Here is a 25,702-nt window from a genome sequence, read left to right as displayed (position 1 = left end):
GTTTAATCGATATTTGCTCATTTTCTGTAACATTTCAAAGCCGGGTGTAATCAAAATCGCATTCAACGCGAAATACTGACAAAACAGGAAAGAGTTACTTCAAGACATTTTGTATATAAAAACTAGAAGTTAGGACATCTTCTTTGCAAAACAAATTAAATTCATACCTTTTCTGATTTCTTCACACCACTCGTTTTTCTTCGAAATACCGGCCGATGAAGTGTTCGCGGTATCAGAACTTTAAGGATGCGCGCGCATGGATTAACCCCCTTGTTTATTGTCCGATTATAATTTCAATAATGAATTCTATTTACCGTCTTGCTTTAATAAGAATGCACTTTGCATATTTGTGTGCTGATTTTTCCCTCCAAAATATTTCAGTCATATAAATATTGATATGATACTATCTATTTCAAAATTAAGCAAGACAGTGGTTTAAAGCATTTTTGTTACACTTATTCTTTAAACCTAACCTAGGTAAAGAAGTTTTTTTTAACAAAATGATTTAAAAATAAGATAACTCTGTATTTTGAAATTCTTTACGGTATATAGAGTTGCATACCATTTATGAAAATGAAGGATTGCATCAGAAAAAATAGAATGAAAGTTGAATAGTCATTAAAAAGGGCAGTTTAAATGTAAATTATAACAGCAGAGTGGCGCAGTGGAAGCGTGCTGGGCCAAAAACCTAGAGGTGTTTGTTTTTTTTTTTTATGTCTGATCATCAGTAAATTTGTATCCTCTTTTTCCAAATTATTTCACTCATATAAATATACTGAACAAAACAGAAAATTCTGAGTGTTAACTAAGGAAAGTCAAAATGTCAAATGAGGTACATATATATTCGGGCAAACGATTATTTGACCGATAAAACAAATGTTTACTCGATTTGAACTCCTTTTGCAGGAGAAACCCGCTGAACGCGATTTTCACGTGCATGCACGGACCAGTAGATTCGTGAATATTTTATGAAACCTTTCAGGATAATTTTATTGACTTTCATGTCAATAAGAAAATAGACGTTCAGTTTTTTTTTTATTTTTTGATATGCATCGATTTCCGCACAATTTACGCGAACTGCCATTGGCATGCTTAATGCTGATGTGAACTGACGATGAATAAATCGACTTTCTTAGCCGGATATGTGTGACAGCGTTGGATAAGATTATGGCTACAATTATCCAGAGACTTAAAATTACTGACATTTTATATAGAATCTATCAAGTTAACATACATTGAAGATATTTTAAAAGGGGATAAAAAAGTACCTTTGTTTATACATGTACAGGTAAAGAATACATAAATAAATTAATTCAATACAATGATTTTGTAAAATTACAATTAAATTATTTTTATTCATTTGAAATTTATTATAAAATGGGCAACTGATAAGCGTGTTAGTAACCCAGATGTACACTTTTAAAAATCATAAGTGATTTATGACATTCTCGTTTGTTCGTTTCTTAGATATAAGATATAAGATAACTCTTGCAGTAGATACATATGATAAGCGGAGTTGCGTACCTTTTATGAATGAGGGATTGCATCAGAAAAATATAATGAAATAATATAATAATCTAGTTTAACTATTGAATATATGTGCCATGTGGTTTCAAATAGGGGATTATAACAGCAGAGTGGCGCGCTCCCCATTACCGATTAGTTCATATCAATTGTGGTAGTAATTGTGGTTGTATTGACCAATCCCTGGCCAGATCACCTACCATAATTCTACCACAAATGCTACCATAATTCAGAAAGAGGCTGCAGTGTCAGACTCTTCCAAGATGGCGGACATCAATGTGTTGTGTGCAACAATTTACTTTTAAATTGCAATTTATCTTTTTCGTGGATGTTTATTATGTAAATTTTGTGTGTTGTTAAACTACTATTGGTAAATATAGGTGAGTCATGCGCAGCAGAATGTTTTATATTGCTTATTTGGTTTAAAGGATGGATATTAATGTGTTGACCTACTTTCTGCAGACAGCAGAAAATTTTGTAAATAAAATGATTGGAAAAAAACCACTACACATCCTTAACCCCTTTACTCCATACTGCATTAGTTACTCATTGAAACTTACTATACTTATATTGTGTATTGTGTCTGCTTTGGTAATGTGCATGTAGATTATCATTGAAATAATGACTCATGGAATTCCCTTTAACTTAGTTTAAGTAATTAATATGGAAACTTTAAAATATTCTTTGAAAAATGTACTTTATATTGCAAAATAAACAGGAGAACCGATTTAAATCACTTGATAGGTAAATGTATTACAGGAAAAAAACACGGCCGGTGTTTGATTCTATTTCTTGCATCTATATTAAATATCAATACACCGATAAACACTTTCAGAACTAGCAGACGACAGGCTATTCTTATCAGTGGTATTTCGAGTAAAGATAACGGGTTGCGTATTTCACTGTATAAATCGTATGTAAAATGGTCTGACATATGATAGGTTTAACAGTTAATTTAAATACTTTGGAGTCAAAAGATTTGTTGAAGTTTATACTGTGATGAAGCTAAGATCCGAAGCTTTCTATTGGTGTAATATAGGGTTTCTTAATCAGACAAAAATCATAATCGATCATCGAAAATAATCAAACAACCCTTTTCGATCAATCATCGATTATATAATCGAAATATTTACAATAACAAAATTAATATGTACAATGTACATATCATGCTTTACTATTTATTAGAATTCCATTAATATTCTATATTTTGTGTAACTACAACTTTGTCAACTGAAATAAACTAGTTTACAGATATACTATGCTCATCCTTGAGTAAAATATTTTAATCCAATAAATTCATTTAAATCTATAAAATTATGCTGTGTCAATTTCAGTAAAGGAATGAATAAACTATGCATGGGAACAAGTTAAGTTGGTTCTTTCAAAACTGTCAGGTTTTTTTTAATGACACTATATATTGATATTGTACCTACATTTAGTGTGTAAAATAATTTTATACATAACATATCTTCTTTGTGTGAATTCAAAACATGTTTATTTTATATTTACAAATAGACTGTGTAGCAATTCTAAATATTTTCTAATGTCAGATTTGAGCATAGTATATCCCTCACTGTCAACTATTTACACCATGGTCACCAGTATGCTTTCATATTCAATTGAATGCAAGTTATTGTCTCAACCAAAGTTGGCTTTAATTTAGAGTGATGTTATAATACAGTGAGTCACTTCAGTAACAGCAAAAAAATAAATTACCGATGATCGATTATTAAACCTTGTTATCGATCATCGCCGATCAGTCCTTTAAACGATCAATTTTCGATTATACTCGGTCATCGTTTAATCCCTAGTGTAATATATTTTAAAATCGGACATTTAATCACAACAAACCAGCGGTTTAAAAATGGCTTATTTTGTATTGTTTTAGCATAAGCGGTATCGATTTTATAATACAGTGAGTCACTTCATTCGAAAAAGGCACGCAGCATTGGCATCATTTAAAGCATGCGACTTGCCTTATATGGGGGTTTGAAAGACAGGATTTTCTTGCATAGCACTGGCATTTCCATGAGTTTTACGGTTACCCATGCCGGAAATTTCATCTGGCATAGGGGGTGCCAGATGAGTGGCCTGCAAAACAACAACCTCATTTACGCGCACTTTATGAATGAACCGTGTTACAATAACTTTGTTTTAGAAGGCAAAGATATGCTTAGGATGACGTCATTTCGCCGTTGTTATTTAAGTTGTATGTTCATACGCTATTGTAATAAAATAATTGTAATAAATGGATCAAATTACTTTTAATTTCTATGACCATATATCATATTAAGGTAAACCATTTTAAATATGAAATAGTATGGCAGAATATGCAAGAAAAGATATCTGACATATGTTTGCAGTTCGGATCAGAATATCTGTCCCTAGGGACCCCACCCATGGGTGGTAACTCTGCAAGCCTTGGTATGAACCACAACATATGACAGATATTATTTTTCTAGCAACGGTGTAAACGGTAGATAATCCTGTCTGATATGCAAGAAATGTTTATTTGCCATATTTGATCCATGATAGTAAATATACAGGCCCTTAATGTACTAAATTTCTTTCAGCACGGGCTTGATTACCTTGTGCAGGCCAGTGTACAGCAAGAAGGAGTGTGAAACCCTGACTATTGGTGCTATTCATTGTAAGTATTATACCAAATTATAGCCTTAATGCTAGAAAACTTTTCTATTCATATCTTCAAAATTATATGGCATACAAAATGATACATCCTAAGCTGTTTAAGACATACATTGTCTTTTTTTGTGCAAACTCTGAAGCCATTTTGATGGATAAAATCCGGCATGCAGCAGCTTGAAGGATTATTTTTGATAGGGTGAGACCTAAGGAATTTGTTATCAAAAATTTCTGTAATTGTTCCAAAATTTCAACAGTATGGTAAAATAGAGAAAATAAGAATACCTAAAGAAAGTCCAAAACGGCAAAATTGAAAATGTGTCAGACTCAGTTTGATTGAGCCTGTTCATAGATGGTAGTGTAAAGTGCAAACTACCATCCACGCCCCCTAGCACCGGCTTAAGCAGACTTCATCATTTAATCATGATTATGATGAAATTTTGAATTTAGAGACATCTGCAGATGTTTTCATACATGTGTTCATATGTCTATGTACAAAATACATGATAAAAAGTAGGATAGAGTATTAGACTCACTGTGCTTTTGTACTGCCCTGCTATGGAGCTATCTTTTTTAGGTAAAGTGTCTACCTTAAATGCGAGGTATTGTGTTAAAATCTTATTCAGTGCTGAAATATTTCTAGTCTGTTACATATGTCCAAAATATATATTTACATGTATACACCTTTGCAAACAATACACTGATTAGATTACTTTTATTTTAAAGGTTTTTTGTAGATCATGGCATCTTTGGAGCCAATATTTCGTAGAGGAGCAGATGGCAGTCTTCTGCTTACAGACACTGTAGAGGTCAAGGTCATTAAGGATCAACATAGGAAGCAGGACTTTGTTAAGACCAAGCCACCATCTGTAGTGCGGGAGAAGGCAATGCAGATTGTGAGGAATGCAGGGGGAGACATCAATAATTCAAAACATCTTCTCGGCTGCTTTGAAATTCAGTTTGGCCAATTCAGGTGTGTTTTAAACAGACCCCCTTTGTACAAATTAGATAGTTTTGTGTTTCATACTCTTTTCTTGCATATCATACTGGTCTATCCACTAATTTTACCCATGATGATGGAAATTTTTCATGCTATACAATGGCATGTTCAGGATGACATAAATTCGCTATTATGAATGAAGTTCTAATTTCATTTGGATATATTATTTCGATTATAACATAACATCAAAAAAAAATTGTTGGTCTGTCTGCTGTACCTGATAGCAAGCTTAATAGCTCCTGATTTATTTCTGTACTTATTTCCAGCGAGTCACATTTTTTATGGCAACATCACATGTTCTATTGTTGTGTCACATGTCTAAATATAGAATGTCAACAGTGATTTTATTGCATAATAACATACACTTTCTGTCCTATGTTCAATAGGGAAAAATGCGTTTCCTTTTAGAATATTCTATTACATGACCCATGATAAAGGTTTGCAATAATTGAAATAAAAATTGCTTTCATTTAAAAAAAATCTGACAACATTTTGCTAATGAGCATAGCTGTTTTATTATATTTATTCAACCTGAATCATTGTTGTTATTTTCTAATAGAGGGCAGACATTCAAATGGATGCTTGAAAATTCACCTGGCTATGCTGGATATATAGTGGCAGGCATGGATAAGGATGAGACAGCCCCCACAGATTTCCGGTGGATTCATAAAATGGCGCTGAAAAAATACGTTGAACTCTGGCCGGAAGGAAGAGAGATAGTGGAGAGAAAGAGAAAAAGTTTTGCAGTGAAGACACAAGGTATGTTATTATTGTTGTTTTTTTTTCTTTTATGAGGCATACTATTTTTCTTTTGTTTCTGTCTGTAAGTTTGGATAAGGTGATATTTCCAACAGGTAAAATATGTCTTAACATTAAGACCAGCTCATGATGTAAAAATTTTGCATAGACTTTATTATTGTTATAGGTAAAGATCGTATAGGTGTATATATGTAATTGGACTCCTTTTCAAGGTTAAGGTCACACTTATTGGCCAAAACTTAGTAAAGTCTGTATTTTCCTTGCCCATAGACTAACTCAACTAAAAAGAACTAGAGAAATTCCAGCCCTGCAAGAGAACCAATACTCATTTTAAATAATTTTCATTTTATCTCCCTTAATGTATTTATTTTCAGCTGTCATAAGATTAAAAAGGGATTTATATGTAGTTTAAAACATAAAAAGATATCTATGAGTTGAATGAACAGACTTAGCTTTTATTATTTTTTAACTATAAGTCGAGATCCATACATACTATTTCAGAACTAGTACAATTGTGTTCTTTATGTAAAAAAATCGTTAAGGTGCAAAAGATAGTAACTGTTACAAATGTTTTCTTTATTTATTTATTTATATGTGGTTTTGTCTTTGTAGGTGTGTCTCAAACATCGCAGGCAGCAAAAGGAGACATGTCTGATGTGGAGCTTCTACTAGCTACTCAAGAAATTGAACAAATTACTACCACCGCAGGTAAACTTGTAGCATTGTAGACTTCAATAAATCCATTTAGAAATGAACAATTAAAGCAGAATAAATAAAAAATTTCTGCAGTCAATTGGCCATAAAAAGGTTGCAATTTTCTTATAAGTTGAAAATAAGATCTCTGGCCTCTGCGGTACTTACGCAATCAGAAAATGAACCCCATATAGAGAGACTTAAAACTGTTGTAATAACGTGTCTGTTACAAAACAATGAGGAATACAGAATTTGTAAAGAATGCACAAAACAACAAAATGGAAAATGTGCAGGCTGGGAAATTGATTGAGTCTGTTCATGGACTGTACTGGAAAGTGCAAATTACCGTCCCTAGCACGGGCTTGTTAAAGTCTCAGAATATTGCATATATATTTATATATATGAGGGCTTTAATGACTGTAATTGTAGCGTTTTGTTTTGTTTGCAAAGAAGTTAAAATATTTTAATATATCTGTATCATACAGTATTTATTGCGTGTAATTTTTATCCAGACCCATATCTGCAAATACTAAGGTCAATTTTTATAAGATTCAGTACAGCATAGTAAACAACTTAGTATACCTGATTGAATAATCATAGTCTTTTTTATAAGCTATCTGAGGTGAGGAGTTGGTAAGTATGATGGGTAGGTAAGTATAACTGGGAAGGTTTTGGACAGTGGCTTACACATATATAACTCTACCATTTTACCGCTTTAGTAATCATCAGTTTATCTGGTTGATCAGAATCATTTCACAATGCACGGCTTTGTGACATCCACTTTCATTATCATTTTACTTGCTCTGTAGACTTCTTTTACTAGTCATTTGGTGTGGTGCAGTCATCTAACCTATATACTATATCTGATAGCAATTTCTGGAAAAGGACTACTGGTGATATATTCTACATAAGTATTGTAGCAATACAGCAAACACTAGTGCTACTTAATATCAGGGTTTATTTTTTAAAAGTAAATCCTGAAACAGTAATTTTTGGTGAATTTAACGACTAATGCTTTCTTTTAAGTTAACCCAGGGATACCCATAATTCTCTTCAGTCTTAAGCATTTGGCCTGATGGGTTGCATGAATGACTTTATTTGGCAGTCACAAATTATGAGTAGTTACCGTTCTTCTTTTCCAAAGATTGTAAATCCTTTTTTCTTATACAAGCTGTGCAAAAGAATACTTGCAGGATTATTGTCTGAACATGGACTATTAAGTTCTTCTAAATAACAAAATTTTTCTGTTTGACCGACCGGAAGAATATTTTTTACAAACAAAATAAAATAAAAAACAAAGTGCAATACTGAACCGAAAGTTAGTCCATTGCTACAAAATTTTGTAACCTGTATCAGCTGCACAGCTTATATTTTATATGTTGTAACTGGGTACTTAAGTGCTTTCATTATTTTGTGACTGGTGTACATGTATATAATGCTTCACTTTTCTTTGTGTCTTCTGTTTTAAATTTTAATACTTTCATGTTGTCTTCTTAATGACCCTCATCATGAGAAAACTAATCAACAAAAAAGCAGATCAAATTATGTCTGATAATAATACAGTATGCTTTCTCAAGCTAAATATAAAATGTCATTTCCCGGAGGGGTGTTTGAGACGGAAAAGTCTGGATTTGTCTCATCTGACCAGAAAAGAAATCCATTTTCTCATGATGTGGTTCACATATATATATTATCCATTACATATATCTAGCTACATGGTAGTCTGTCGTTAATCATTACATATATCTAACTACGTTGTCTGTCGTTAATTCTCAGAGTACACTGCTTTTGTAAATACATTGTAATACTAATCCTCTTATTGCATCTTTAATAATGTTTTTTAAATTTATATAAAACTTTTCCGAAACCTCATTATAAAAGATATAAAATCTATCCTATAAATGGAAATGAATTTACAAAGAAATTTTAAAGAAAATAGAAGAAACAATAATTTAGTTCATCATAATAAAACTCACCGCATATGTATATTATATGTTTTTTGGTTTTAGAGTAATATATAAGGATTTATCACATAATCCGCAGCGCAGGACTGTAATAAAGCCATTTAATAAAAATAATATTACACTAGTGTTATAACACTTTGACGTAACGTCATTTGCGCTATATAGAAACATAGCTTTAAAGCTTATCAATGTTTGCATTACACCATAGGCGCGTCATTGAAAAATTACTCATTTTAACAGTTGACTGTTCTTAGTTTATACATGTGATAAATAGAATATTATATTCCTGTAGATTCAATACTAAATTTATTGAACTCGTTGCAATTTCTGACTTAAGTAGCATTAAATTTTGAAATTCAATTCTTGGCTTGACTGGAACAAGTTTTGTTTTACTTGGTTTTCATACCATCGATATACAAATGTTTTAAGAGCACAGTTGATATTATGTTGAGAAATAGGTATTAATATTAGATATACCCGCCAAGAAATGGGAGTACATGACATCAATGACAGCTTCTAAACTGCAGAAGCACTTTGGTTCAACCATTGGAGACAGAGTTACTACAGGTCAGCAAAATTTGTATGTGTAATGGGCAAGCTTGCAGCAAAGACTCATTTGAGGTTTGGCATAATTATGCCACACCCTAAGTTAGTCATTGCTGCAGGATGAAAAAATGCAAAGGTTGGTACAAGTGACTCTTGCTATATACATGTGAACTCTCCCAAGCAGGAGACTCCCACTTTCTGCCAAGAATTTTCTTAAAATAAGGGGTATTTTTCATAAAGTAAAGAAATCTCCCTATTTCTGATATCAGATCTTCCTTCTTTGTTCATTGTAAATTCTAAAATCTCCCGCTTTTTGAAGAAAAACCTCCCACTTGATCATTAAAAAAAGTTCACATGTATGTCACTAGTATTTGATTTCTTTAAGTTATATTTCTATTGATAAGCATAGTTTTTTCTTTTCAGAATGATCACACTGTTACTAAATGATCAGACTCTGCTTTGTTATTCAAGAACCATCTTTCTACAGACAGAACCTTTTCTTTTCAGCACCATTCTGATACAATTTGTGTATGTGCTATGCTATATTTGATATTTTGTGTATGTGCTATGCTGTATTTGATATTTTGATTGTTTCATTTACACACAGATCACCAGACCTCTCAAAGTGTACCAGTGCTCTCGTCTCGAGAATTGTTTGTGCCAACTGTCTCAGCACAGCGGAAAGGTATAAAACTGTTTAAGTAAATTCTAAGAAACATTTGTAATCAGGTGTAATAATTTCAGATGCAAAAATCAATGTACTGTTTCCATAAAATTGACAAGAACAATAGCTGAAGTTTTTTTGTTTGTTAAAAATGTGAATCACATACATTAAGCAGTGATACTTGTTTTTAATACAGCATCCACTGTTTTGAATAGGAAACTTGTTAGTATTTGTCTATTCATGAAAAACAGATTACATATAGAATTAAACACACTTTCAATAAAATATTAAGGGAAACATTTTGGAAGTAATCCAAATTACAGAATGTAAACCAAGGAAATACAATAGGAGACCTGGTTTTACTGGTTCTATCCATGAGTGGTAATGAAATGTGCAAGCATTTTCATGCTGCCTTGTACCTGCTTAAGTGAAACTCTCTTATAGCAATATTGATAATGAAAATATAATATAATATACACTGAAGCAGTGTTCTTTAAGTGTGTCTTAACTGTGAACTGTTTTTGTACATACAATGTTTAAAGTTGCATGGTGTTACCAAAGTTTGCAATAACTATGGTTTTAAATTTTTATTAATATTTTCAGCTTTGTTATCGGGTGCTTGTTTGCCAGTCCAGAAACCATCGCCGGCCCGAGTGAAAATTCAGAAACCAAGGTCAGCTACTTCAGTCAACCAGACAACACTGTCCGCGGCTTCTGCTTCCCCAAAACCGTTACCAGTTACACAACAGTCTACAGTTACGCAACAGTCTGTAGTTACACAGAAGTCTACAGTTACACAACAGTCTACAGTTACACAACAGTCTACAGTGACACAACAGTCTGTAGTTAGTCAACAGTCTACACAACAGTCTGTCGTTACACAACAGTCTACACAACAGTCTGCAGTTACACAACAGTCTGCAGTTAGTCAACAGTCTACACAACAGTCTACACAACAGTCTGCAGTTAGTCAACAGTCTACACAACAGTCTACACAACAGTCTGCAGTTAGTCAACAGTCTACACAACAGTCTGTCGTTACACAACAGTCTACACAACAGTCTACAGTTACACAACAGTCTGCAGTTACACAACAGTCTGCAGTTACACAACAATCTACAGTTACACAACAGTCTGCAGTTAGTCAATCACTTCCAGATACTCCCAGTGAAACAGCAGATGAAGGTATGTTAATGTAGTTTCAAATAAAAATGAAAGTCTAACAAGTACAAATATGATTGGTTTCCTTGGAGACTTTTGTCCATGTTTTGTGAGAAAACCTGTCTTTGGAGTTTTCAACCAGACAACCAGATGTACCCTTTCCTGACATATATAATTTTCAGATTTATTATTCTATTCAAGCAATAAACATTAGAAGTACTGATAAAAATGCACAAAATGCACTTATTTTTTGGTGCACATGTAATTTTTAGTTTTTGTCATAGCAAGGGTCATTTGTAGTTTGATTTTGGCGACATTTTTTTTCTCTCTCCCTATTTTAAATAACGAAAAGTATGAGGAGGGACACTATGTTGCTTAAATGTTGTTTTTGTTGAGTACATTTATTTATATTTGGACATAACAACACTTGTGACAAAACTTTCATGTGGCAAAAGTAAAATGTTACCTTGACCATTAGTTTTCCTAGATCCTTAAGGACAATTATACAAATTTATTTCATGCTTTTCAGTGCTTTACTGTAATATATCAGAAGATTATATTCTGATAAACCACAAATATAATTTTCACTTTAGCCCGACTATATCTGAATGCGGATGAAAAGAATATCATAACTACATAAAATAACAGGCAAAAAATTATGTTGTCATACGTAATTTATGCTTATTTAGATAAAGAAAGTCGATATCATCATACATTATGTTAAAAATGTAACAAAATTAGAAACATTTAACAGAACAAAATCAGTAAAAAATACTTAAAATTACTTTAAAGCATGAAAGAAAATATTTATTTGTGTTACATATATTTCATTCGTGAACAACAGATATACTATTTTCAATCGTGGCTACGCCACACGTGGAAATATTGCATCTGGTGTACAATAAGTGAAATATATTTCAATATTACATGCAAAAGAAACAAATATCCTCTATTTCTTTAATTTAATGTCTGTATAAACTTTGTAATTTATACAAAAGAATGATTAATACTTGGACCAAATAGCTATAACTGTTAATATAACATTTATGATCTTTAAGGCATCTTTTTCTTTATAAAATTGTCAACAACTTTCTTTTATTATTATGTATTTGGTTTATACCTGAACAAATAAAAAATCAGGACCAAACTTTCAGTTTGGTTATTCAAAAGCTGTCTTTTACCATTGAAGCACTTTCACACATAAAGGTCTCTATAAGTGCATTTGCTCATTTTTTGATAGGGGAATAATGTGGGGGTGGGGGACAGAGAGTGGGTAATTATCTCATTTATTATCTCATTTATTCTTTTTTTCTTCAGATCTTTGTCTCCCTGCTAGATGGAAGAAAACACTACCCAAAGTAGATCAGCAATGGATCTCGAAGGCCTTGTTCCGCTGGAATAAATCAGGGGGAGTGGAACTGGTACCAGAACACCTGTCCAAGTTATGGTGGTATCCGCCACAACCGGCTGTAGCAGTAAACAGCATACCTGGAGTGGACAGGTATTTTGCTCGGCCCTTGTTCTTGTGGATGCCACGGAAACAGTGGAAGGTCCGATTATGTTGCCCCCACCCTGGATGTGAGAATAAAGAGTTGGCTTCAGCTGGGATCAATCAAAAGGTTCGACAAGTCACCGACATTGATGGTTTTTACAATATGGCCTGTGACAACCTGGAATGTATGAAGTGTCGGCGCAGGGTTCTCAGCTGGAGCCATGCCATTTTGTCACAACTTGACATAGGGCATCGGGTTCAGTTCCCATGCATTCTTACAGCCAAACTGGCGTGTGACTATAAAGTGGTGCGTCTGCTGCGGAACAGAGGTCTTGGGAATAGTTGCAGTCAGGTGCGGAAGAAGCTTGATGAGGAGCATGGAGAAAAGTGGCTGCAGAATGTTATACACTATATGACAGACTGCAGCTGGTTTTCTAGTGCAGCCGAGTCAAGCTTGGTGATACATCCAACCTTCGCTGAACCGCCACAGAGAGCATCTTTACCCAGGCATCGATGGCTTATGCAGATCTATATCCAGGATGTTCTACATCGTTTGGATGAAATGAAGGCAGGCATAACCTCGGTGTTTGGAAGAATCATCAAAATTGATTCAACGAAGAAAGTGGTGAAAAAGTTGGCTGGACGTCCTGCAAAGACTGCACTATGGTGCACAAACATTGGAAACGAGTATGGACAGGTCCTTATGTCTGTCATGACCTCAGGAGAAGGACATGGTCTTACCCCTATGTTGGTTGGTGTTATCAACCGTTACTCGAAGGCTGAGGTAACCTCCCCAGAGATCATCTATGTTGATCGAGACTGCTGTGGATCTTCGCCATTACAGACTGTGTTGACCGCATCATCATGGAATACAGTGATACGGTTAGACATTTGGCACTTCATGAGGAGGATTGCAACTGGTTGTACAACTGACTCTCATCAGTTGTATTCCTCCTTCATGGGGTTGCTAAGCAACTGTATTTTTCATTGGGATGAGGAAGATCTCAGCTGTCTCGTCAAGTCAAAACGTAATGAGCTGACAGCCCAACACCTCTTCATCAAGTCTGATGCTGACCTCATGAAACATATCAGTAGGTACGAGCTAGCCTTGCACTGCCGCAGAAAGACCAGAGGTGAAGCTGAAACTACTCGGCTGATTAGTGAACTCATCAAAACATTCAGTGGTGAAAAGGGGAGGGATACTCTTGGGGTTCCACTTATCAACAGCTCAAGGATGAAGAGCATATGGGATGCCCAAAAGAAGCATATAGCCTGTATACAGGATCCTCCAGACATTTCCCTGTACACCAGGACTGGCTCCACCAAGAAAGGAGGGATTGAGCTGCCCAACTTCCGATGTGCTCGGGGATCCACTTCACTGGAGAGCTTTCACCTACATCTGAACAGGTTTATCCCAGGTAATAAATACAAACCTTAGCACAGTAGTTTGTACAAATATTAAGCTCAGATCTGATCACCTTACAGATTTATGTCTAGGCTATTCTGTGTTTGTTGACAACTCTCATTTGCCATGTTCTCAATTAATATTTGTATGGTAAATAATTTCTGTATGGTTTGCACAATAACGCTTCTTTTTCTTGACACATTATCTGATCCATTATATATATATTTGACAGGTACCTTGGCTAGTGATGTCCTGTTCCAGGCATATATGGTAGATGGTCTCCACAGGTGGAATGAAGACAGACAACGGGCAGCAATAACAACACAGACTGACCATCAGTCATACAGTGGCCTCTTACGGCATACTGCCAATGAATTGGGTCTGAAGGTGCTCAATAAGAAGATTGACCCTACTTACAATGAGCCAAGAAAGTATACAGGTATATTGTTTGATACAAATACAAACAGCATGAAATTTAGGTGGTTTCAGTGGCTAAGTGGTTAATGTTGTTTACTTCAAACCTCCTGCCTACCACTGTTGTGGGTTCAAATCCTGCCACAGACTGGATTCTTTCTTTCATGTGAGGATGCTACCTCATGAAATGTCAGTGGTTCTACTTGAGTGACCAATACTGTGTTGGTTATAATAATATAAAACCCAATGAAACAAACAAAATTAAATTAAGATATACTGATACAGGATGTAATCTTAAAAAGGTTATTTCATAAATACAAAAATATAAAGCTTGGGATGAGCTTTGGGATCTACTCTGTCAAATGAGAATTGATGTTCAGGCTGGTCAGCTTTTTTTATGTTCACATAATATAATATGATATACTCATTGGCAGGCTTATTTCACAAACAAGTCTAAAATTACTGTAACATATTCTCAAGCAGTATTTTTTTTTCCAGGTGAACTAATTGGCATAGAGTATCTGTATAGCCAGACAGGGAAGGTGCTTGAGGATTATATGAAGGCTATCGAGACCCTCGAGACAATTCCTGAAGACGACAATGTTGACACTGGGGATGATGAAGAGGTGGTACAAGAAACAGATCACATAGATGACCTCACCATTTCTACTATTGGTTTGAAGGAGTCTTCTGATTTTGTTATGGAAGCACCAGTGGTACAGCCAATACAACAAATGGTTGAACCACCTCATCCATTGTCACCTGAAACGAGGGATAGGAGGTCTACAATTGAGAGCCCTATGCCCCAGTTGTCTGATTCAATGACTACGGACACTGTCAACTTACAAACTATGATGGTAGGTTTAAAATGCATTTCCTTGTGTACATTTAAACATAATAATGAATTTATGTTTCAGCAACAGTCTAAATGCGGGGCCCAAAAAATATGTTTTTCGGCTATAGGGTATTTATCCCTAAAAATCTAGAGTGATGGATAAAATGCAAATTCTGAAAAGTATAAGGGGCAAAATTTATGAATAGCATGTTTTATGATCAATAGCGTTGCCTTTTTAAAGAATAAATCAAGCTGACTGTATTTCCAATTTATGACAAAATACTTTTTTTTTATTCTTTAACTATTTCCTACTGCCTGTTTTACTTGGTACGAATGTATTGAGTACAAAACTACAAGGGAAAAATACTTTACTCCAGCAACAAAAGTGGCAGATATCAAAATATTTTTATTTATTTTGCATCAAAAACTTGACAATGTATTTCAAAACAAATTTAATATCATTTAACATTGACACCTATGACAATTGCCTGCCACATTAATTTTAAATATTATTTATTTCATATACAGTAGTAACTTCCCTTTTATAGACATTACACTTCACTTCCTGCTACTTTCGTTTTCATCATACACAATCATTTTTTGTTTTCCATACAATAAAGCAGAAATATATTTATTGTTTTACAGCCCAGTGACTCAGTTTCAACTCTTATCAGTGAAGATGAGGAACCTAATCCTGAAACGGAAAGTGAAGTAAGATATTGCTTATTAATAACTAGATAACTTAATTACAAACCTTAAAACAAAACTAATTGGACGCAAGAAAGGACTGTTGTAGGCATCCTAAAAGTTGAACAATGTAATATTGCCATAAGCAAAACTGTATTTGTGTAGATTGAATGGCATACTTAAGATTCTATTAGACTGTACTTGGAGGATGTGATCTTGTTCCTGATTGTTTGCACAGACATGCTGATCTGAGAAGATGGCTGATTGAATAGAGCAATTATTAGCCCTGCGTCATACACAAGTTCATATCTCTGTGTTTAAAGCAGGGCAGTGAATTGGCAACCTCACTGCACCACTTTTAAGACTTGAATTTTCAAAAACAGCTCACAAAAAGGCTCATCCATATTAAGCATGTGTTTCATCTTCTTCTTTCAGGAATCTGTTGGACCAGACAGCATACCAGGGTATGGTAGGGTCCAAGAGCTGGCAGCATATCTTGTTGATCTCCGCCAAGCTATATATCTGACCAATTCTCAAGTGACGTGCCTTATCAAGCTCTGGAATAATCTTTCGGATTATGACAAGGGACCTACTGTCTTTGAAGAGAGGTTTTCAACCGAAGCCAGAGGGCGCTACAAGGCCAAAAAATCTCTCCGTAATGTTGTTCCAGGAGTTGAAAGTACCGAAAGGTAATAATATGCTTCTTTGTAAATTGGTTCTGGTGGTAATTGATTTTGTTTTACTTTTAATTAAGTACATGCACTTTCAAAAGTCAATTTTTCACCATCTTAACCCAGCACATACAGTGCTTAAAACATAAAGCTATTACAGCAAATAAAACCCCAACAACTTGGGAAATTTATTAAGCACATTCATTAGAGATGGCCTCAGAATAATGGATTGGTGTACATACACACATAAAAAACTAAGCTTCGTTAGGTATTTTTAAATTAATAATTGGATTACATGATCTAAAAATAGCCAAAATCTCTTCGGTCCAAACATTACTTAAACAAACAAATCATATTCACTGGTGTAGTAACATATTCACTGGCTGAAATGGATATTCCCAATCTAAAAATAGAATCAGACTCGTATTCAATAACCATACGTCAAGGACAACTGGGCCTACTTAAATCATATTCACTGGATGAAAATGATTTAGGGTTGCGCAGTTATGAGTAGTTGTAGTATCATATTCAATGACAGAATTTTCCCTGTTTTTAATAGAATCAGACATATTATTGAATGACTGTACAATATAGCTATTTGAAATAGTTGCATTTTGTTCTTAATGGCATATTTCTCAATTCAAAAAAGTTATACCGCAATGATAAGTACAATAAGAAGTTTTTTTTTAACCATTTCACTGCCATAGGGACGGCTTATGCCGCCCGTCCCTGTTATTTTCGCCATATTTGCCATATGGATGGCTTTTGCCGTTTCTATAATAATCATAATAATGATAATAAATTAATAATAAAAATAATAATAAATATAAAGAAAATTATACCATCAACAATAATTATTATTATACTAGCATATTTGGAAGCATATATAATTATTATAATACTAATAACAAATAATAATAATGATAATTATATTAATTAATAATATAGTAATTACTCAGAAAACCCTCTGGCAAATAGGTGATCAATAAAACAATAACCCTCTGGCAGCAAAAGGGTTAATATTAGGCTTTACTTTTGCAGGTGTTTTTTGAATGTAAGGCTGATTATATAATAAAGCAGTTATTGACTAGTGATTCATTGAATATGTATAATATTAAATGAAAACATGCAAGCCTGATTTAAAAAAAAAACAAAAACTGCAAATTTATTTTGTAAATTTCAAAGGTGTAGATCAGTGTGCATATGCTTGTTCATGACCGAACTCATAATGTTTTCCAGGGTTATGCGCGGTGGACCTGGTGCTGTTCCTGCGAGCTGGCCAAGCGCAAACAGATACACAGAGGCTATTTTCATCCGCCTCTTATATGTATTACCCAGAAACAGATCCCGTTTTGATGATGTGGCAAAGGCCTACTATAACATCAGACAGCTGGTTTTACAAAACGGAAAGATTGTTGCAGAGACCAGTATACAATTACCAGAAATAAGTAGAGGCACCTTAATACAATGGTAAGTAATTGTAACATTGTGGACAGATGCTGTATTCTTGATCTAAAATTTCATCTATTTTAATACTACATGTGGGCAAACAATAAAGGCTGAATTGAGAGATTTCGCAAATGTTCATTATCTGTTCACAAATAAAATATGTATCCTTATCACAGTAACGAAGGTGCAGGAGTGTAATAAAGCCATTTAATAAAAACGATATTACACTAGTGTAATAACACTTTGATATGACATCATTTGTTTTATTTATAAACATAGTGTTAAAGCCCGCTAAAGTTAGCATTACACTATAGGCGTGTCAATGAAAAAATAATCTTATTTTTTACAGTTTATTGTTCATATTTTATATATGTGATTTACAGAACATTATATTCGTGTAGATTCAAGACTACATTTATTGAACTCTGATTAAAACAATATCATACTAGCCAGATGCTAGCATAAAATGATTTTTTCAGCTCATTCAATAAATTCAGTATTAAACCTACACTCATTCAATATCCTCTATTTATCACGTGGCTTGGCTAAATTAATTATTACAGATTACACAAATACTTAAACAAAATAATTGGTTTCGTGTGTTGAGGAGTGAGTATTCTATGATATAGCCAGTGTAATTTACACCTTTTTCTTGTTTCTTTAGGTATACAAAGCGTGGGAAAATGCTGGATAAGCTTGTGGTGACCCAGGGTGTGCGGTTTGAGCAGCCGTCACAAACAACATCTTGTGGCATTCCAACTGCTCTAGATAAACCAGCAAAACTTACAACAGGAAAAGTGGAGTCACACAAGTTCACATGTCCAACCAACACAGCTGGTTTAGCGCGAATGAAAGGGCAGAAACGGAAGTCGTCTGGTCTTCAGCTAGTGGTCACTACAGAGAGCACTCCAATACTACCCACAGTTCCTAGTTTTTCCCCATCGTCTGCATCTCCCCTTTACACATCCGAGTCAACTTCTCCACCTGCTACCACCCGTAATGCATCTCAGTTGACTATTTCAGTCACTGTCCCTAGTTTGTCCGAGTCTGATGCTGTTGTACAGTCAAATCCTCACCATACTGTCCCCCAGTGGACTTCACCCCACACTACCCCTCGGTTGACCTACTCCCTTATTGCACCCAAGTTGACTCATTCCCTGTCTGCCACCCAGCCCTGCTCAGTTTTTAACCCCGGGCCCAGTGCTCTTGTGACCACTACTCAAAGTACCTGCATTCTTCCTGCTCAGCAGTCCACTCCTGCTGAGCCTGCTCAACAGTACGCTGAAACTTTGAGAGCCACCCCTATTGGACCTCTGAATATGCTGACACTTAGCACTGATGGACAATCATGTCAGTGGACACAGCCCAGTCAAGCTAGTGTAACATCGATGCCCAGCACATCTGAAGTACCATACACTACTCAGAGGTACAGGAAGAGAAGGCTTGAAAAGGAAAAAGCTGGAATATTTAAAAGGAAATATGATAGGAAGAAAGTGCCAACATGTAGACATTGTGGCCAGGAACGTACAGCCCCAAACCATGTTCAGTACTTCATGAACTGGTTTTGTCGGGCCACTGCCACAATGTCTTTCGAGAATTGGAAAGAATCCTTCAAACAAAAAGGATATGGAAAGAAAGACAAAAAGGAGTAAGATTGTGCTTCAATTTATTCATCAACACTGTTTAAAAGTGTTTAGTAGTGAATTTATCAACACTGTTTTACAGTGTTTAAAAGTGAATTTATCAACACTGTTTTACAGTGTTTAAAAGTGAATTTATCAACACTGTTTTAAAGTGTTTAAAAGTGAATTTATCAAACCTGTGTTACAATATGGTATAAATCAGCACTAAAGTGACAGATATTTAAGTGGATTTATTGACAAACGTAATAAACATGCTTAGTAGAATATATACCAACACCGAAAGTGACAGATATTTAAGTGGATATATTGACGGCAGTATTAACAGTGCTTAGTAGAATATTAATCCCCACTGAAAGTGACAGTTCTTTAAGTGGATTTATTGACAGTGGTATGAACAGTGCAAGTAGAATATTAACACTGAAAGTGGCAGATATTTAAGTGGATTTATTGACAGTTGTATTAAACATGATGTAGAATATTTATCAACACCGAAAGTGACACATATTTAAGTGGATATAATGACGGCAGTATTAACAGTGCTTAGTAGAATATTAATCGACACTGAAAGTGACAGTTCTGTAAGTGGATTTATTGACAGTTGTATTAAACGTGCTTGTAGCATATTGATCAACACCGAAAGTGACACATATTTAAGTGGATATAATGACGGCAGTATTAACAGTGCTTAGTAGAATATTAATCCACACTGAAAGTGACAGTTCTGTAAGTGGATTTATTGACGGTTGTATTAAACGTGCTTGTAGAATTTTAATCCACACTGACAGATATTTAAGTGGATTTATTGATGAATGTATTAACAGTGCTTAGTAGAATATTGATCCACACTGAAAGTGACAGATATTTAAGTGGATTTATTGATGAACATATTAACAGTGCTTAGTAGAATATTGATCCACACTGAAAGTGACAGATATTTAAGTGGATATATTGACGGCAGTATTAACAGTGCTTAGTAGAATATTAATCCACACTGAAAGTGACAGTTCTGTAAGTGGATTTATTGACAGTGGTATGAACAGTGCAAGTAGAATATTAACACTGAAAGTGGCAGATATTTAAGTGGATTTATTGACAGTTGTATTAAACATGCTTGTAGAATATTTATCAACACCGAAAGTGACACATATTTAAGTGGATATAATGACGGCAGTATTAACAGTGCTTAGTAGAATATTAATCGACACTGAAAGTGACAGTTCTGTAAGTGGATTTATTGACGGTTGTATTAAACGTGCTTGTAGAATATTAATCCACACTGACAGTGACAGATATTTAAGTGGATTTATTGATGAATGTATTAACAGTGCTTAGTAGAATATTGATCCACACTGAAAGTGACAGATATTTAAGTGGATTTATTGATGAACATATTAACAGTGCTAGTAGAATATTAATCCACACTGAAAGTGACAGATATTTAAGTGGATTTATTGATGAACGTATTAACAGTGCTAGTAGAATATTGATCCACACTGAAAGTGACAGATATTTAAGTGGATTTATTGATGAACGTATTAACAGTGCTAGTAGAATATTGATCCACACTGAAAGTGACAGATATTTAAGTGGATTTATTGATGAACGTATTAACAGTGCTTAGTAGAATATTGATCCACACTGAAGGTGACAGATATTTAAGTGGATTTATTGATGAACGTATTAACAGTGCTTAGTAGAATATTGATCCACACTGAAAGTGACAGATATTTAAGTGGATTTATTGATGAACGTATTAACAGTGCTTAGTAGAATATTAATCCACACTGACAGTGACAGATATTTAAGTGGATTTATTGATGAACATATTAACAGTGCTAGTAGAATATTAATCCACACTGAAAGTGACAGATATTTAAGTGGATTTATTGATGAACGTATTAACAGTGCTAGTAGAATATTAATCCACACTGAAAATGACAGTTCTTTTAGTGGATTTATTGATGAATGTATTAACAGTGCTAGTAGAATATTAATCCACACTGAAAATGACAGATATTTAAGTGGATTTATTGATGAACGTATTAACAGTCCTAGTAGAATATTAATCCACACTGAAAATGACAGTTCTTTTAGTGGATTTATTGATGAATGTATTAACAGTGATAGTAGAATATTAATCCACACTGAAAGTGACAGTTTCGTAACTGGATTTATTGATGAACGTATTAACAGTGCTAGTAGAATATTAATCCACACTGAAAATGACAGTTCTTTTAGTGGATTTATTGATGAATGTATTAACAGTGCTAGTAGAATATAAATCCACACTGAAAGAGACAGATATTTAAGTGGATTTATTGATGAACGTATTAACAGTCCTAGTAGAATATTAATCCACACTGAAAGTGACAGTTCTTTTAGTGGATTTATTGATGAATGTATTAACAGTGATAGTAGAATATTAATCCACACTGAAAGTGACAGTTTCGTAAGTGGATTTATTGATGAACGTATTAACAGTGCTAGTAGAATATTAATCCACACTGAAAATGACAGTTCTTTTAGTGGATTTATTGATGAATGTATTAACAGTGCTAGTAGAATATTAATCCACACTGAAAATGACAGATATTTAAGTGGATTTATTGATGAACGTATTAACAGTGCTAGTAGAATATTAATCCACACTGAAAGTGACAGTTCTTTTAGTGGATTTATTGATGAATGTATTAACAGTGATAGTAGAATATTAATCCACACTGAAAGTGACAGTTTCGTAAGTGGATTTATTGATGGCAGTATGAATTTATCAGGATTAATGACAACGTACAATGATATGTAGTGATTTCTAGTTATTTGATAATGTTCAGAAATGACTGAAAGTGTTGGCTAGGACAGTGTCAGTAGACAAAGGTATAAGACAGGCTATTAACATTCAGGAACATAGTGGGTGCTGCCTTTTTATCTGACAAAGTTTATGTTACAAATTATTCTCTTGCTGTATTGACACAAAATCTATAGTCTACAGTTCCATGCCAACCAACCCACAACTTCTATGGTGTAACTTGCAAACATCTTCACTTTTCAAAGTGAAGGATCCAGGTTCAAATCCTGGTGGAAGTCATAAGTTGGAAAGGACTGTAGTACTATCATTTTTGCTAAAGTTTTTGCTATATTTATTATGTTTAATAGTTAAAACTGTTGGAACATTTTATTTTGTAAATATTGACATAAATTATACACACATCCGTTAACCGGTTGCAAGTAGAACAGTTTGTTGCAGGTAGAACAGTTGTGCGCTTGGTAATTTTTTATCGCACAATATATCATAGAAAGTTATGACTATTAAAGAAACATCAAAAAAGGAGAACATATATTGGTTATCAGTTTAATACTAACATTTATATAGTAAGTTCTACCTTCATCAAAATGTTCTACTGGCAATATTGGTGTGATTAGCAATAAAAGGCCTTTTCCCATCAAAAACAACATATTTTTGCCCAAATTCAACAAAATAATTGCAAATAAGAATGAATTATATAATAAACATAGAATAAATGCCTTCAAATTTTCAGAAAATTGTCACTTAAACAGTTTTTCTATGTAAAAAATTGATTTTAAGCAGTTTTCGCAGTCAAATTTATTTTTTTTATTTGTGGTAGCGCAACCTGGGCTCACAGGCCGAATTTTTGGCGCAGTGGAAGCGTGCTGGGCCCATAACCCAGAGGTCCGAGGATCGAAACCTCGCTCTGCTATGACTTTTTTAATTCGTTATATAAAATATATGGCTAATATTTACAATACTGTAAGAATGGAACACATAAAATATGGTATCATTATTATTTATTAAAGAAATTCATATTATTGTAAAATAATGAAACCCTTGTATTATTTTGAAATTGAATGAAATATGTATAACAAAATAAAAGATAAAACTTTATTATTATCAAAATTACTGAAACATTGTCATATAATAATGAAATCATTTTCATTGATTACATGCAATCTCAAACAGTTTCCACTAATTTTTTCCTTCTTTTTTTTTTGTTTTTATTTCTGATACCTTTCTACTTATCGTCATGCTTTGATAAGATGCATGAGTAAATGTGTATCCTCTTTTTCCAAAATATTTCACTCATGAACAAAAAAGAAACTTAATCGATCCCCTGTGTTTAAGCGGAGACATATAGTGTTATTTTAAAAAGTCAAAATGTCAAATGAGCTACATATTTATTCGGGGGAACGATTTTTAATTCGATATTAACTCGTTTTGCAAGAGATAATCACGTGCATGATTCATGCATATTTTATGAAACCTTTCAGGATAATTTTGAAGACTTTCATGTCAATAAGAAAAAGATTTTTTTTTCAGTTTTCTGTATTTTTTGATACATGTACAGCTAGTATGCCTAGAATTCCGCAAAATTTACGCGAACGTGCTAGCTATTGGCATGCTTAATGCTGCTGAGACGATGAATGCCGTCGCTTTTATTATTGGATGTTCTACTCGTGCTATTCGACACCTTAGGTATCGTTTTCAAGCAACAGGACGTACAGAAGCGTGCCCAAGGTCGCTATATTCGGAACACCCACATGCGCAATCGCTTCCAAACTGCCACAGCTACTGCTGCACACATAACCGTATATTTGACCAAAATGTGCGCAATCGCTTGCGCGAGGGTGAGAAACATATGAGCCGCGTCATGACAAAACTAACATAGTGCGTTTGCGACCAGCATGGGTCCAGACCAGCCTGCGCATCCGCGCAGTCTGATCAGGATCCATGCTGTTCGCTTACAGACCCTATAACAAGTAGAGAAACTGATAGCGAACAGCATGAATCCTGATCAGACTGCTCGGATGCGCAGGCTGGTCTGGATCCATGCTGGTCGCAAACCCACTACGTTGGTTTTGTCGTGACGCGCGGCTCATATATCGTCGACTTTACATAGGTTATGTGTTGAGGCGACGTCGCCGAGTACATCGTGATACTTGGGCACGTACACACCAACACTGGCTTGAACAACAATGGAACAGCGTTCTGTCAGACAAGTACAGGATTTCCATTCATCGAGCTGATGGCAATGTTCGAGTATACTGCAGGAAGAATAAACGTTTTGCCGACTGCTGCGTTCTTTACGAGATCGTTTTAGCAGTAGGGGTTCTGGCTTGGTCTCGGCAGGCATTGTACATGGCTTTCGCACTAATCTCGTCGTTACCGAAGGGACTTTGAATGTCCAACGCTGCCGAGATGTAATTTTTGCGAGCCATATTATCCCACTCTTTCAAAATAATGTCAATATTACACTTTTTCAACTGTGAATTTCTTCATTGCATTTATTAATGACTGACCTGCCAAAGCCCTTATCTAAATCCCGTTGAACACCTTTGGTATATCGCTCTGCTAAGTCCTTTTTTAAATTCATATTAAAACGGAATAATTATCAAACAATTATTCCAGGACATACATGTAGACTAAAACTTTCATCGCTTGAAAATTTGAAGAAATAATGATTTAAATAAATGCTACATTAATATCTTGATGATAGAAAACCTGTTTAAAATACATGTATAGCATTTCAGGATAACTATTATATGATATTAAACTTTTATAATAGTGTAGTACAACCGTGTTTAAAAGCGCACATAGTACCACAGAAATGAGTAATGTTTCTTTTCAGATAGGAGAAAACATGCGTCACAATAGAAGCTTAATTATCATTAGGATTTAGTAGCGCTGAATGTGAAATATTTTTTCATAAATGTAACAAAATGTTCTTTCGACTTCCATACCAAAATACTAACTCACTTAGTAAATTGAGTTAAAGACGACAGTACGAAATGAAAATATCTTTTGAAAGGCTTAATCGGCTTTTAATTACAATTTCTCTTTGAGTGATCTGTCTTTAAATGGTTTCTTTTCCATTCCGGATTAGATATACCTCATTATTTTTTTTTATAAATTAAACAAGGCAGTGATAATAAATTAGTTTTGTACATGTACATTGTAAAATCGTTGATTATTTTTTCTTGAACACATAAATTTGCATATGGCAACTTAAACGGGGAAACGAACCTTGAAAGGACCGTAAGAAAAACGTTATTGTCGTTTACATACACTTCAGTTCATGCAACCAAGTGCCACAGTAGAAGCGAGCACAGATTGTTTTTATTTGTTTGGGTCGTCAGAC

At 34.3% G+C, this 25,702-nt stretch overlaps 1 protein-coding gene across 3 annotated transcripts; it reads left to right on the top strand.

The window, feature by feature from the left end:
• The first annotated feature begins 1,752 nt into the window (after window positions 1-1,752).
• LOC132735669 (uncharacterized) lies at window positions 1,753-22,561 on the top strand. Of its 3 annotated transcripts, none has more exons than XM_060722648.1 (14): window positions 1,753-1,904; window positions 4,098-4,174; window positions 4,905-5,140; window positions 5,727-5,926; window positions 6,539-6,634; window positions 9,737-9,814; window positions 10,397-10,978; window positions 12,272-13,864; window positions 14,084-14,290; window positions 14,764-15,122; window positions 15,746-15,811; window positions 16,223-16,476; window positions 17,698-17,928; window positions 18,572-22,561. In XM_060722648.1, the coding sequence occupies exons 3-14, from the start codon at window positions 4,908-4,910 to the stop codon at window positions 19,557-19,559; spliced, it is 4,887 nt and encodes a 1,628-aa protein (XP_060578631.1). In that variant the 5' UTR covers window positions 1,753-1,904; window positions 4,098-4,174; window positions 4,905-4,907; the 3' UTR covers window positions 19,560-22,561. The 3 variants fall into 3 exon arrangements, with proteins under 3 accessions (XP_060578631.1, XP_060578630.1, XP_060578632.1); XM_060722647.1 differs by having other exon boundaries at window positions 4,894-5,140; XM_060722649.1 differs by lacking the exons at window positions 1,753-1,904; window positions 4,098-4,174; window positions 4,905-5,140; window positions 5,727-5,926; window positions 6,539-6,634 and adding an exon at window positions 7,237-9,150.
• The last annotated feature ends 3,141 nt before the right edge of the window (window positions 22,562-25,702 follow it).

This window comes from Ruditapes philippinarum, unplaced genomic scaffold, assembly GCF_026571515.1.
Source record: "Ruditapes philippinarum isolate M1 unplaced genomic scaffold, ASM2657151v2 ctg741_1_1_1_1, whole genome shotgun sequence".
Classification (NCBI taxonomy): Eukaryota; Metazoa; Mollusca; class Bivalvia; order Venerida; family Veneridae; genus Ruditapes; species Ruditapes philippinarum.
This window is presented reverse-complemented; position numbering and strand designations above follow the sequence as displayed.